The following is a 14,826-nucleotide window of genomic DNA, read 5'->3' on the forward strand; positions in this document are numbered from 1 at the left end:
AAGATATCTAAAAAATAAACCCAGGATGGTAATTATAGACATGAGATTAGAACTGAGAGTTCCTGGTATCTTGTCCAGTGAAATATCTTTTATTATTTGTTGTCCAAAAAGAGGTTGAAACCAGATTGTGAAATTAATTTAGGTCACAACCAGTATTTATTTTAAAAAAGGACAAAATAAATATAATAAAATGCAATACAATAGGAAATAAAACATAACACAAGTAGTGATGATAAGGATTTCATAAAATTTTTTTGTGCATTTTATATCTACCGGTACAGAAATGCTAGGTCACAATGTAGAATGCATTTTTTTGTTTGTTTTATGGGGAGGCCTAGTCAAAAATGTTTGAAAGCCACTATCTTAGAAGATGTAGTCCAAGTGGTAATTGTGCTCCAAGAGAAGCCAGAGAGCTTTAGGAGTGCTTTACAGGGGTTCAGACCAATAAAAACGGACACGTCTGGTGAAAAAGACTTCCTGGACATCTTGAATAACTGAAGAAAGGTCCATCATGATGAACATAAATTCAAATTTCCCTGAAATTTGAGGATTGGTAATGGCTACAACTACTTCTGAGGCTGCTAGTACAAGTCTTAACTATATTTTAAGTATTACAGAGTGCTGTGCCAAGGGAATGTGGTGTGCCAAGGGAAAAGCCAGCCAAGCACACCTGCAGAGTGGTAGGCCAAGGGAAAGCTAGCCATGGGTCAAGGCAGCTTGAATGTCTTGCCATGGTAGAGTTACAGTACATTGGCTGCCCTCTAAAAGGGTCATAGCCTCATTTCGTGGAGTCACTACATATGGAATGTCTTAAAGTCAGTTTGTTAGAAGCTTCTGCCCTAGGTCCTTTGGCCACTACAGCAAGATAATCTGTCTGTTGTTGGGTCTTATCAAATATAGGTCAAAAAAAAGATTGCATTTCAGGAAGCCCAAGGAAACTAGCAGGTATCAAAAACAGTGTAAGTGTTGTATCCCCTTAGATGGTCCTTTCTGTCTCTTAGAAGAAAAAGCACTTGCCTTGTCTTTCTAAATGTATCAGTAATTTAATTCTGAAATATTTAGAACATACCAAATTGGGAACATTTGGGACATGTCAGGCCATGCAGATGTTGGGAAGTTCTAGTGATCCATGAAGACAAACACTGGATTATATGTACCTTCAGACTAGTACCACTCCTCTAAAAAAGCCACCTTTGAATGTCTCTACTAAGTATTATTGGTGTAACTCTATTATTTGAATGTTGTGCTAGGTGCTCTGAGATTTTATGCACTGACAAATATTTCCAAAGGCCCAGATTCTGTTTATTCAAACTGATCTAAGTAAGCCAACTCTCCCCACATTTTGAAAGGGTGAAGGAGGAAGCTCCATTCCCAACTTGGATGTTTAGAAGTGGCAAGAATGAGAATGAGATGCATGTGGTTTTTACAGGGGTAATCAGCAGCATCATTCAATCACTTGGGCAATGTTACAATCAAGAAGGGAATCCAGTGGACACATGGGAGCTTAAGCTTGCCCTTGAAGTGTGCAACTCAGCCCACATTCAAGCATGTTTGCTTCCAAGCAGATTCTGTTTGTAAATGCTCATGATTCTATTAGCCATGATTCATAACAAGGAGACCAAGAATACTGACACATTAGGCCACAAAAAACTAAAAAGATATGAGAGACTGGAAGTAACCAGAATCAGAACTCCAGGTCACCATTAGGCTCCTACAACAGGATATAGAGAGGCATGTGAGTGCTTTGGATCCAGGCTAGACAGTGGAGTGGTAGGCCCATGTGATCTGTAAAGTTGGGATCTATAAAAATGGTGGATACTATGGTTCCAGGAATTCAGAATTCAAGTTCTGGAAAGGTCAGTGTAGGTCAATTAATAAAAACAGTGCTAGTGGGCTGGGTGCTGTGGCTCACGCCAGTAATCCTAGCACTTTGGGAGGCTGAGGTGGGTGGATCATTTGAGTTCAGGAGTTTGAGACCAGCCTGACCAACACGGTGAAACCCCATCTCTACTAAAAATATAAAAATTAGCTAGGCATGGTAACAGATGCCTGTAATCCCTGCTACTTGGGAGGGTGAGGCAGGATAATTGCTTGAACTGGGGAGATGGAGGATATAGTGAGCAAAGATCGCACTACTGCACTCCAGCCTGGGAGACAGAGTGAGACTTCGTCTCAAAACAAACAAACAAACAAGCAAAAACCAGTGCTAGTGAACAGGTTGTGACTTTTGACCACGGGCAGAGTCTATTTCCTCTCTGTTGTAATTTTATGATGTCTGTGTGTAGGCAGACAAAAATTCACAGGGAGAGTCAGACCTCCTAAGTGTTGATAGATCCTGAATCTTATACTTAACACCTTCTCAAAAATGCATACTGATAGTATTTATGCAGGTACAATTAAAATATTATTATTAAAATCAAGACATCTTAATAATTATTTCCTACATGTTCATGACAGTTTACATGAATCAAGGACTAGTACATCTACGCAGAAAGAGTATCTCGTTAAAGCAATTGTTTATACCATGTGATATTTACCTGGTTTTGCCCACTCTGGGCATCAGAGTCTGGGCCTAATAGTCAGATGTTTATTTACAACAATACCTGAAAGAGTAAATAATATATGTTTTATTACATAAATAATTTAATCATATCTACATAGATAATAAATATGTAAAGTAGAGATCTGATAAAAATTTCTGATTCCTTATCACTAGTGAACTAGTAAATCTCTTTAGCTCATTGTAGTTAAACTAGTAACCATCATTCTAGTCTGAATTTCTTCTTTCTCCAGTTCTTCTGATCTCTTTTCACTCATCATGTTCTGATTTCATCCCCTTTGAGATGCTTACCTTAACTCAGCCTTTATTTTTGGTCTTTGCTAGGAACTTCATAGGCTTTATTTTGACAGTGATTCTGCTCAATGTGTTCCACCAAATCCTTTATCTGCTTATCTCTACAGGTCAGGCTTCAGTTCTTCTAACCTAAGCATTCTGTTCTCTTCACAGTGACGTCCTATTCCATTTGGCCACATTCTACAGCTAGCTTAGTGATGGAAGAGGGCTATTGGGATTTTTTGTGAGGAAGCAGACCTTTCAGATTGGAGTGCAGCTGGATGTGGCACTCTTACGTGCATGCAGCAGCTGCCTGAGAACTCCTAAACTGTATATAGTCAGAGGTCACATAGGCTCCTCACACAAGCATTATTTCACTTAATCTTTACAACAATCTGGTGAGATACATATTGTTATTATGCTGCAAAGATGATGGAATTAATGAGCGTGCAAAGCAAGCAAGTAGCAGAAGTGTTATATAATAGAAACTTAAGTCATCTGATTTAAGCTTAGGACTGTTTCCTTTAAAAAGGGTTAAGTAACTGCACACTCAAAATCATTAAAATATTGGCAACTTTCCACTTCAACTTGGCCTTGGAATTATCACCTTTTTTATTGTAAAATTACATAATTTCTATAGCTTCTGTTTTCTTATTTGGTTAGTTTCTAATTGGCCACATTACATAAAATAATCACCATTTGTCTAATTCGAAGTACAAATAATTCCAATGAATGAAAGCAGAAGCAAGTAATCAATTATAGTGCAACCAGTAATTTTGCAGATCCAATTAGTATTTGGCTAATTTTGGACAATGCAGATTATTATTATGCACAGAGCTCCTAGAAAAAACAAAGGCAGTAAACTAAAACAAAATAATTTTTATAAATACAGGGTAGTATGTATAGAAGTGGCAGTCAAATAGGATTATATTTATATACTAAATATACTAAAATTTGTGTATAACTACATTACACCAATTTTAAAGAAAAACTTACTACGAGTACTTTGGGGTTTTAAAAATTTGTTTCAAAAAGTATTTTCTTATCTGCAGCGTTCTCATATCAGAAATTCTGGCACTAAACCAGACAAGCCATTCATAGCACTTACCAAATTTGACAACTTATATTCTGAGTAAGTGTGTTTTGTCAGATAATGGGTATGAAAAGAATACTGATGAAAGAAAAGCAAGAACATAGGGATATACTTATTTATATATGACATAGCATAATTATAGAAATATTGTCAAAAGCGGCCTAAACAAACTTTTCTTACTTCAAGTTATTTAAATAAATAACTCCACTTGTAGACTTAATCTGTTACTAAGGTCCACTTTGTCATATTAATCAAGAGTTAAGGATTAAAAATATAATATCGGCATTTATTTATAAGCCAAAAATGTGACTTGCTCATTACTTAATGATAGTGTAGTAATATTTATAAACCATACATCATCTATTTGACTAAAATGAAAAAAAATGTCATTCAAATTAGTGGTCAAATTTGGCCAATAATTTTTAAACTAGATCTTTTCAGAGAGGCCCCCTCCAGAAAATGGTTAGGAAATGAGCTAAATCATACACAAGGCAAAGACACATACCTTCCACAAAAAAAAAAAAAAAAAAAAAAAAAATCTAACTGACTTAAGACAATCCAGACTAGCAGAAGTTGGCTGGTGTTTCTTAAAGAAATATAATGAAATATAATGTACCCTGTCTTTTGTTTTGGTTCCCTCTTTGGATTTCACAAGCACCTATTTTGATGAGGGAGCTCCTTTATCTCCCCAAATGGGCTTTGCTTATGTTTCTCTATCCCTGATCTTTGGACCGAAAAGACTTACATCAAGATGATTAGGGGCAGTGATATAATACAAGTGCTAATAGAATTGATCATCTGAGATACAATTTTGAGGAGACTTACATGATTAAAAAAATACTAATGTATCTTGGAATTTCTAATTTTCAATATTCCACTATGATTTGACATCTCTGCACTGCTGAAACAATATTTTGGGGTTTTTTGAAGTTTGAATAGTTTAATAAATAGGTTATATGTTCTAATTCCAAATAATCTTAAAATATAAATTACATGTATTTCTATTCTTTGTCTTTGATAGAGTGCAAATGGAATAATATCTAGGTAATGAAATTATCACATAATCACATTACTAAATATATTTTATGTGCACTGAAGATAATTTTTAAAGATCCTCAAGTGACTATAGAAAAATACCATTTTACCTATATGTGTATGTAAATAAAAAATATTAATTCTTATCTGGCTTGTATGTCTTAATTATTTTTATTGTTATGACAGAACTATTACAGCAATTTTGGACACTTTAGAAAATATAATAAATCAATATACTAATTTACCCTCTCAATAGTGGTGAATGAGAAGTATGACTCCATCTTTTGGTTTTAGGCAAAATATGATACATCATTGCTTGATCTGGATATCTTTTATTACTATGAATTTGAACATTTCTTTATAAACTCATTGGCCATTTTGTTCTACTGTCAAAATTGCCCATTTATATCCTTTCCACCATTTTTCTGTTATTTTTCTTTTTCTGATTACATATTTTATGTACTAAAATTCTTAACCTTTTGTCAAATATATATGTATATACACATATCTCTATATTGCAGATATTTTGCTTTTGTTTTTTGTTTTTGAAGTGTGTGAGTGAGTTATGTGTGTTTGTGTGTGTGTGCTTGAGGATGTGCGGAAGATTTTATTTTTATAGAGTATAATCAAACTACCAACTTTTTCCTTTGTGGTTTTCAGCTTTGGTGTTATGCTTGGGAAAACAATCGTGGAGCATATAAGTGTTCGCCCAAATTTTGATGCTGTTAGATTTCTTGTTTATGTCGTTCATTCTTCTGGTGTGAATTTATTTTTATGAAAGTATAAGGATATCTAACATTATTTTTTCCAAATATATAACTAGTTATTCAAATACCAGTTGTAAAATAATCTTTCTCTGCTAATGTGAAGTATAAACCTTATTACATACTAAACTTTTACATATAATTAGATCCGTTTCTGGACTCTATATTTTTGCACACTGAATATTCTGTCCCTGCAACTCATTCTTTTCATTACCGTATTTTTAAAAAGTGCTTTCATAACTTAGGAGGCAACACTCCCATTACTTTCCTTTTAAAGTATTTTTAATAGATTTTTTTTTTGCCCATTATATTTCTTCCTGCACTTTAACATTTTTTTTGAGATGGAGTCTAGCTCTGTCGCCCAGGCTGGAGTGCAGTGGCGCAAATTTTTGGATTTTTAGTAGAGACGGGGTTTTGCCATCTTGGTCAGGCTGGTTTCGAACTCCTGACCTCGTGATCTGCCCACCTCGGTCTCCCAAAGTGCTGGGATTACAGGCGTGAGCCACCACACCAGGCCCACTTTAACTTTCAAATCATTTGTCATATCAACCTTTGAGCAATAACTAGGGGGAAATGACACTAGCACTTTTGTTGTCATTAAACATTAAGTTAGATTAATTTGGAGGAGAATTAAATGGTTTATAATTTTGAACCTTTTTATCTCACCCTCTATTCAAGTCATTTTTCTTAATAGTCAAATTTTGAAGCTTTCTGTTTACAGAATCTATACATTTTTTGTTAATTCTGTTGATTTTGTCAGCTTTTGCAAGCAAAAAAAAAAATTGCAAGCAAAAAATTTGCAGGCAAAATAATGGACTCTTGTTGAATAAGCAGGAAAAGAAAATACTCAAAATATGGTGGGTGGCTCAGAGAATCCGTAGGTGGGCTCAAGAAGTAGGCTCAAGGTTAAACTTCCAAAGAAAATCACCGGAACCATCATAGCAAAGTCTGACAAGAAAACTGTCACTGCCACCACCACCCCAGAGCACTAGTGGCAGTTCAGGTTATAGCTGCCAGCTCTGCACCAGGAACTCTGCTCTTCAGTAGCCACCATTACTTCTAGAGACACTGCTGCTTCTTTCTTTTTCTTATTTTGTTGCACTGGCTAGAACTTCCCAAATAATGTGACTGATAGTACTCATGATGAGCAACATTTTCTTGTTCTTGCCTTTAATGGAAAAATGTGTCGTTTATTTTGATTTACCATTGGTCCAGAGAGTGTTAGGAAAGTTATCTTCAATTTATAATTTACTAAGATATTGTTTTATTGTTTATTTTTCTTGTGTTTTTAAAATCAGAAATGAATTTTGAGTTTTATCAGCTGTTTATTTGTCAAAATGATCATATGCTTTTTTTTATTTTAACCTATTAATGCATATAGTACATAGGCTTTCTAGTATTTAGCCTTCCTTGGATTCATGGAATAATTCTTATTCAGTCATGGTGGGATAAAGTCAACATCATATACTGGGTATGAGTACATGTTCTGGGATCTGACTGCCCGGGTTCCAGTCTAGGTTTTGCCGTTACTCTTTATTATGACCATGGAAAAATAACTTAGTCTTTGCAATACTCAGATTTTTCTTCTATAAATCAGGAAGATAATAATAATACTTGTGTAAGAGTTGTGTGAGAATCATTTGAGATAATGCATGAAAACAACAGTATATGCTACATAGTATGCAGTCAATGTCAATTAGTGTCTTCATTGTCTGTTAATATTATGTTGGCTTAAATATTGTATACATGATTTGTGCCAAATATTTCCAGGTGAGATTGGCTTGTAGTTTTCTTTTGGGATGTTGTTTCTGTCAATTATCTTCTATACATTTTCTGTATAAGGGTTATATTAGTCTTGCCAAATAAACAGGAAAGCTTTCTATCTTCTTCTGTACTCTAGAAGACTTTTAAACATTTAAATTTCAGTTCAGTTAAGGAAAGAAAATTTTTCTGTAAACCATTAGTGTCTTCAATTTTCATAAGTATAGTTCTATGACATCTTTTTCATTTCTTTCATGGCTTTTATCTTTTCAAAGATTTAATTTAATTTTATTTATTTGCACTTTCTTAGAATATCATTTATTACCATACAGTTATAAATCCAAATTTATTATAGTATAGTTGTACCTAACATTTTCTTTTTCTTCCCACTTCCTACTTTTATTAAAATTATACCATGCAATATACTTCTGTAACATTTGTTACAGATTGTTACAGAGGTATATTGCACAAATATTACGGAAGTATATTGCATAATGCTAGGTTTGGGGTATGACTGAACCTGTCATCCAGCTAGTGAGCATAGTTCCCAATAGGTAGCTTTTTAGCCCTTGCACTCTCCCCATCTCCTCCCTCTAGTAGTCCCCAGTGTTCACTGTTCTCATCGTTATGTCCATGTGTACTCAATGTTTAGCTCCCACTTATAAGTGAGAACATGCAGTATTGATTTTCTGCTTCTGCATTAGTTTGCTTAAGATAATGGCCTCCAGCTGCACCCATATTGCTGCTAAAGACAAGATATCATTATTTTTTTATGGCTGTGCACTATTCCATGGTGTACATATACCACATTTTCTTTATCCATTCCACTCTTCATGGGCACTTGGGTTGATTCCATGTTTTTGCTATTGTGAATAGTGCTATGATGAACAGAGGGTACATGTGTCTGCTGTTACCTTTTTTCCTATTATGCTACAACATTGATACTTACTATTCTTCTCTTTTGTGTCAAAGTAGTAATTTCATTATCCATTATTAATAGGGATAAGTTTCAGAATTTTATCAATAAAGAGTATCTGGATAGTTTTACTCTGTAATTTATTAATTTCCATTTTTATTTTTACAAGTTTCTTCTTCCTAGTTTGATTATTTTAAAATTACTTTTATTCTCTATTTTAATGGCTACTTTATTTTCCTTCTTTTTTATTTTATTTTTTATTGATTCATAATAAACACATGTATTGATGCATTTATAAAATATGTAATAATCAAATCAAGGTAATTGGGATATCTGTCATATTAAACATTTATCTTTTCTTTATTCTAGGAACATTGAATTGTTCTCTACTAGCTATTTTGAAATATTCAGTAGATTATTATTTACTCTGGTCACTCTACTGATTTATTGAACACTGCACCTCGATCAAGGCATTTTAGGCTAAGGGGCATTTTCCTATGTGTACAGTTTGATCCGACCCCATATTTTTAATAAATCTGTTGTTTTAATGTTCCTTTTAGACTTTATAATCTCAATTTCCTCTTTCATACAAGAATTATTTTTAAAGAACGCTTTTCATTTTAAATACTTTTTTTTTATATTTCTAAAATCAACTTCTAATTATATTACATGGAAGTCAGAGAATGTGATCCATACAGTGTTTTTTCCCTCCATCTAATCATTTGATCATTTCATCAAGAAGCCTGAATAAAGTGGGAGTTAAACACGGTAGACTTAGAGATATTGAGCATGAAAATTCTCTTTTTCTTTATTACTTTAAAATATTATAAAATAAATTTAATACTTGCATAAGATAGCAGAGAAATGACTACTGTCTTTTATCTGCTTACTGGTGATAACATCAGTTTAAATGTCTTAATGTTCAACCTAGATTACAAAATGCCTCAATTTATATGCTCACTTTCATAAGCTAAGATTTTTTAGTTTTTTTCTTTGCTTTTATGTAAGAAGCATTTTTCTGCCCTGTAATATGAAACTATTATTAATGTTATTACTCATTTTTATAATATAATTAAAGTATTGATTGGCTTTTGTTGGCTATAATTTGGATTTACTTTTAACATTTAAATATTTCATATACCTAAATTCCACTTTTCAGAATATTTCTGTTTATTTGATTGTTATTTTTACAGAACATGGTTGGAGAGTGGGCCTTACCAGAAGAAATGGTTGACAATTTACCACCCTCCAACAATTGCATACTGGGCCATATTCTTCACAGGCTAGTTGAAAAATCTCTTCCTCCTCGAGCGGAATCAACAACACCTGAATTACCTTCATTTGCTGTTAAAGGATGCTTACTGGGGAAAACATTAAGTGGAAAAACTACCATTTTAAGGTCTCTACAAAAAGGTAGAATTTCTTCTCCTACTCTCCCTGCCATTAGGTCCTGTTTACACTGACTGTAGCTGCAAATGTCTATGTGTATAAAAAACATACAAGAAGCACTGCTGATATGTTGGGAAATCTCTATCATCAAAAGTTTTATAATTTTCCAGGCTATGATTATTCAGCCATAAAAATGAGTGAAATATTGATACATGCTACAACATGGATGATCCTTGACAACATTATGCTAAGTGAAAAAAGCCAGACACAAAAGGTGACATAATGTATGAGCCCATTTGTATGAAATATCCAAAATAGGCAAATCCATAGAGAAAGAAGTCGAATTATTGGATGCCAGAGTCAGGGGTAGGGGAATGAGGAGTCACAGCAATTGATTTGGGATTTCCTTTTAGGGTGATTAAAAATTTCAGGAACAAAATAATGGTGATAGTTGCACACATTGTGAATGTCTAAGTGCTACTGAAATGTATCCTTTAAATGGTGGAAGTGCTTAACTTTATGTTTTATGAATTTTATCACAATTTTTATCTTCCTTTTATTTTTATTTGTTTATTTATTTTTTCGAGACAGAGTCTCGCTCTGTCGGCCCAGGCTGAAGTGCAGTGGCACAGTCTCGGCTCGCTGCAACCTCCGCTTCCCAGGTTCAAGCTGGGACTACAGATATGCACCACCACACCCAGCTAATTTTTGTATTTTTAGTAGAGACAGGGTTTCACCATGTTGGCCAGGATGGTCTCAATCTCCTGATCTCGTGATCCACCCACCTCAGCCCCCAAAAATGCCAGGATTACAAGCATGAGCCACCACACCCAGCCTTATCACGTTTTTTAAAAAGAAGCTTGATCCAGCTGGGTGCAGCAGCTCATGCTTGTAATCCCTGCACTTTGGAAGGCCGAGACGGGTGGATCACCTGAGGTCAAGAGTTTGAGATCAGCCTGTCCAACATGGTGAAACCCCATCTCTACTAAAAATACAAAAATTAGCTGGGTGTGGTGGCGGGCACCTGTAATCCCAGCTACTCAGGAGGCTGAGGCAGGAGAATTGCTTGAACCCGGGAGACAAAGGTTGCAGTGAGCTGAGATCGTGCCACTGCACTCCAGCCTAGGCAACAGAGCGAGCCTCCATCTCAAACAAAACAAACCAAACAAAACAAAAAAGAAACTTTATCCAAAAGACAGTTCTAGTGGGCCTGAAAGACAGCGTTATAGGGCAAAACCAGCACATAAACACAACAATTTCAATTTCCCAAATGAAAAGCTATTTATAAAATTATCTTTTGTACTTTAGACTTTCCTATACAGATACTTTCTATTGACACTCTTGTCCAAGAAGCTATCCAAGCATTTCATGACAATGAAAAAGTCAGTGAGGTCCTACCAATTCAGAAAAAAGACGAAGAAGATGCTCTACCAGTTCTGCAAGAGGAGATTAAAGAAAGCCAGGCAAGTGTGATTCTAGTTTTCTCTTCTGCGCCTAGTACATTAGAGATTTGGAGCTGGATGGAATTTAAAAGGTCTTCTAGACCAGAAGTTTCTTCTGTACAGACCCAGAGAGTAAAAGTTTAGGTTCTGCAAAAGTCTAGAGAATAAATATTTAAGTTAAATATTTAGGACAAATTTTAGGCCAAGAGGTAAAATCGAGGATATTATGTGGGTACTTGTATAACAAGAGAGAAAACTGCTGCTTCCCACCAGTTTGTCTGGGTGGACTGTCTTGTGCGATGGGCCCCCTTTGGTTCTAGTAGCCATCAACTGGAGCCATTCTCCCAAGGAAAGAGCCACTAGCTGGTAAGTGGGGGTGGGTGAAGTGATTGAATTGTGGAGGTTGGGGAGGGTGGCATATGATTGTTTTAGGGGAACTCAAGAAGTCACCAACTCCTGGACCGAGATCTCCCACTCAGCTTCTGGCAGTTGCTAACATCAAAGTCCCCAGTGTATAGTCAGGGACCAATGCTGGCCCTGGGCAGTGGCTGAGGTAGGTGTTGAATCCCAGCAGGTACAGAGGTAGAGAAGGACTCCTGTCTTTGTCTCCAGTCTCACAGTGGTCGGCTGCTTAAGTGGTGTTCAGAAACTGTATGAAAACTGTCGGCAGGCCTTTGTGGTCTATGAGCTGTAGTATGCTGACACCTGATTTATATTAGTAGATCTCAATTGGGGGATGGCTCTCTGAAATGTTTACCTGTATCATATTCCCATCAATATTGCATCTCATTTCATTATTGCATGAAGATTCCTGGGTTGGAGGGGTGAATAGGAAAATGTAGCACCACCTTCAGAATCCTTGATGTAGTCCAGCTCCTTCATTCTACAGAGCACACAGTAAAGACCCTAAGCGTGAATTGGTTTGCTTAGAGTCAGAAGACTTGTCAATAGCTTCCCTATGATTAAGTTTCCAGATTGTAAGTCCACTACTCTTTCCTCTCTCTACCTTATGCTGCCTCTGCAATTGAATAAATTAGCTGATAATCTGATCCAGATCATTTGCATAGCCTGCAAAAACAAATATCATGTAACAACTAATTCTGAAAATAACTGGGAGAAGTTTTCTTCATGGTGGGCTATCTCTTCTTCCATGTTGTAATATCTTTATATTTTAATCAATAAAGTAATAGATAATGTACATTTTAAAAAATTACCTTATGGCTATGACTGACATCTCTAGGATTGTTCAAGATGGTTTTCCATAAACTTTACCCTTTCCCCAGGTTCCACTATCTTTTCAAAATAGTAGTTGGCATATTTTACATAGTAATTGAAGACCATTCAAAAGACAGATTACATCACAGGTTGCTGTGTATTTCTGTAAGTGCAATCATCATCCAATATTGTTTGTTTCTGGAAATAAGAATTTAGGACTGAAACTTTAATCTCCCTTAAAATCATTAATGTTATAGATAAAAAGTATTGTATTTGTTCTCAAACCTTTACCTATAGATATAAAATTAGGAGGATTATTAAAATATAGCAATGGTAAAATCCCTCCCTGTTTTCTCTCCAAAGGATCCACAACATGTATTTTCAGCTGGTCCAGTTTCAGATGAAGTATTACCAGAAACAGAAGGTGAAACGATACTTAGTAAGATCTCAAAACAAATCATCTGTTATTTACATTAGAGAGAGAAACAATGAGAGCACATGTATGTGAGCACAAACATGCTTTCAGGGAAATAAACGGGAACCAAGGGGAGTTTTACATAGTTGTCTACATATGGCCATTTGACAGAGGGAGCAAGATCAGTCTTGCCTACAGCTGGGGATAAAATGAAAATTACAAGGCAATCTTTTCAGCCTCTTTCGAATAGTTGATTAGTTTTGCTGCTATTATGAAAGAAGCCAGGATAAATCACCCTCATTCTTCCTGTCCGTGCAAGGAGACAGACAGTCTTTTCTTGTTCTCACCTGTGTGTAAGACTGTGTGTATGAGTACAATTGGGGCTTTCTACGTGCTTCTGCTTTGTTTATTGTATTGCAGAAGGCTGTAGGGGCTGGTCTTTTTAACCTGTATGCACAGTGGTTCCTAAGTTTATTCTGAGCCTTGGGCACTACCAATACAACTAAGTTTCCCAAACATAACAAAAAGTTATCTCCCTTGGGATCTGGGCTGCAGTCCCTCAGATCCTTTGTAGAACCATTGAAGGAAAACAATTTTAAGTATTAAATATTTTTTCCTGTATGTGCTAGTGAAGTCTTTGCCATATTAAATAGCTTCCTCGTATTCTTGCATGAAGCCGAGCTCCTCCTGTGCTATCATTATTATTGCCATTACCACTGAACAATGTCCAGGTTTGCTATGAGCATACAACACTCCAGAGAGGTTGGACTTTCCTTCTTAAGAGGACGCTATCTGTCCCTTATTCCTGTTATCTGTTTCTTAAGAGATAATTAAGAAATTAGTTGATTTTTAAAACTATTATAAGTATTTTATTACATATTTTATTATACATTAGTCTAAGTAATTATAAACAAACTCTTAAAGCTTCTCTTTTTTATCATAGAATTTAACTTAAAACACCTCTGACTTCTAGAGTCATCTGCTTTTAAGATGTTTATTTGTAACTTGGTAATCTAGGAAAATAAAAGTGTAAAAAAATAACATTTTAACATTTTTTTGAAAAACTTGACTGTCTTCTGAAAAGCGAACCCCGACTGTGTTAAAGTATTCCTAATTATATTTTTATGAGCTCAGATCATGCAGGAAGGGAGCGGAGAAGGGAGGGAGGTAGGGAGGGAGGGGAAACACCAAGACACATAGTGACCAGGATCTTAATGGTGTGAGTGAAGGTAAAAGCTATGCTGTGGTGATTCTATTACTTCCTTCCTCTGAGTATCTCAGGCATAGCTGGATCTGATAACCCTTATGTCCAAAACCATAGATGGTCAAACACTGCTGTGGTTGTTAGGTGTAAATACCAGAAATTTGTTCTTACCACTTTTCCTATTGCTAGGTGCTAATGCTGATAAAACACCAAAAGCTGAAGAAGTCAAATCAAGTGATAGTTTCTTAAAAGTAAGTATTATGATCTAATTTTAGCTACTAGCATATTAAAACGTGTCATGATTAATGGTGTTTTGGAGTGTCTTCAAATGCAATGAAATTGCAATGTGACCTTCTTTGGTTTCAAAGTTAATTTGATGGTGTAATATTAGCTCACCTGACTTTACTTAATATTCTTTGTATTCTCAATATTTATATCGAAAGCAGTGGAAATTACTCTTCACTTTTGCCAGGGTAATAAACATGTGCTTTTAAAACTTTTAGACTGAGACCAAATTCATTTCATCTTTACCATTTAATTTATGACTTTTATTTCGCTCATACCCTCTTTACCTTTAAATATTTTTTCCAGAATTTATCCTTACTCTTGTTGGTGACTCTTCAGAATTTGTTTATTAATTCCTGAAAAAATATTTACAACAGTTCACTCACTATTTCTCCTAATGGAAACTAATTGGTCATCAAATAAAATGACCAGACTCAATCAAGTGGAATTTTACTTTTTGTATTGTATTTGATT

General features: G+C 35.2%; 1 protein-coding gene across 1 annotated transcript in view; it reads left to right on the forward strand.

Moving 5' to 3' along the window:
- The window catches only part of SPEF2 (sperm flagellar 2), a 192,537-nt gene that overhangs the window by 66,145 nt on the left and 111,566 nt on the right, over window positions 1–14,826 (forward strand). Inside the window, exons 11-14 of the mRNA XM_032135721.2 lie at window positions 9,596–9,815; window positions 11,100–11,254; window positions 12,812–12,887; window positions 14,257–14,318. Of these exons, the coding sequence (XP_031991612.1) occupies window positions 9,596–9,815; window positions 11,100–11,254; window positions 12,812–12,887; window positions 14,257–14,318 (513 nt within the window). The remainder of the gene's footprint in view (window positions 1–9,595; window positions 9,816–11,099; window positions 11,255–12,811; window positions 12,888–14,256; window positions 14,319–14,826) is intronic.

The sequence above is a fragment of the Hylobates moloch genome, unplaced genomic scaffold, assembly GCF_009828535.3.
Source record: "Hylobates moloch isolate HMO894 unplaced genomic scaffold, HMol_V3 SCAFFOLD_17, whole genome shotgun sequence".
In the NCBI taxonomy this organism is placed as follows: Eukaryota; Metazoa; Chordata; class Mammalia; order Primates; family Hylobatidae; genus Hylobates; species Hylobates moloch.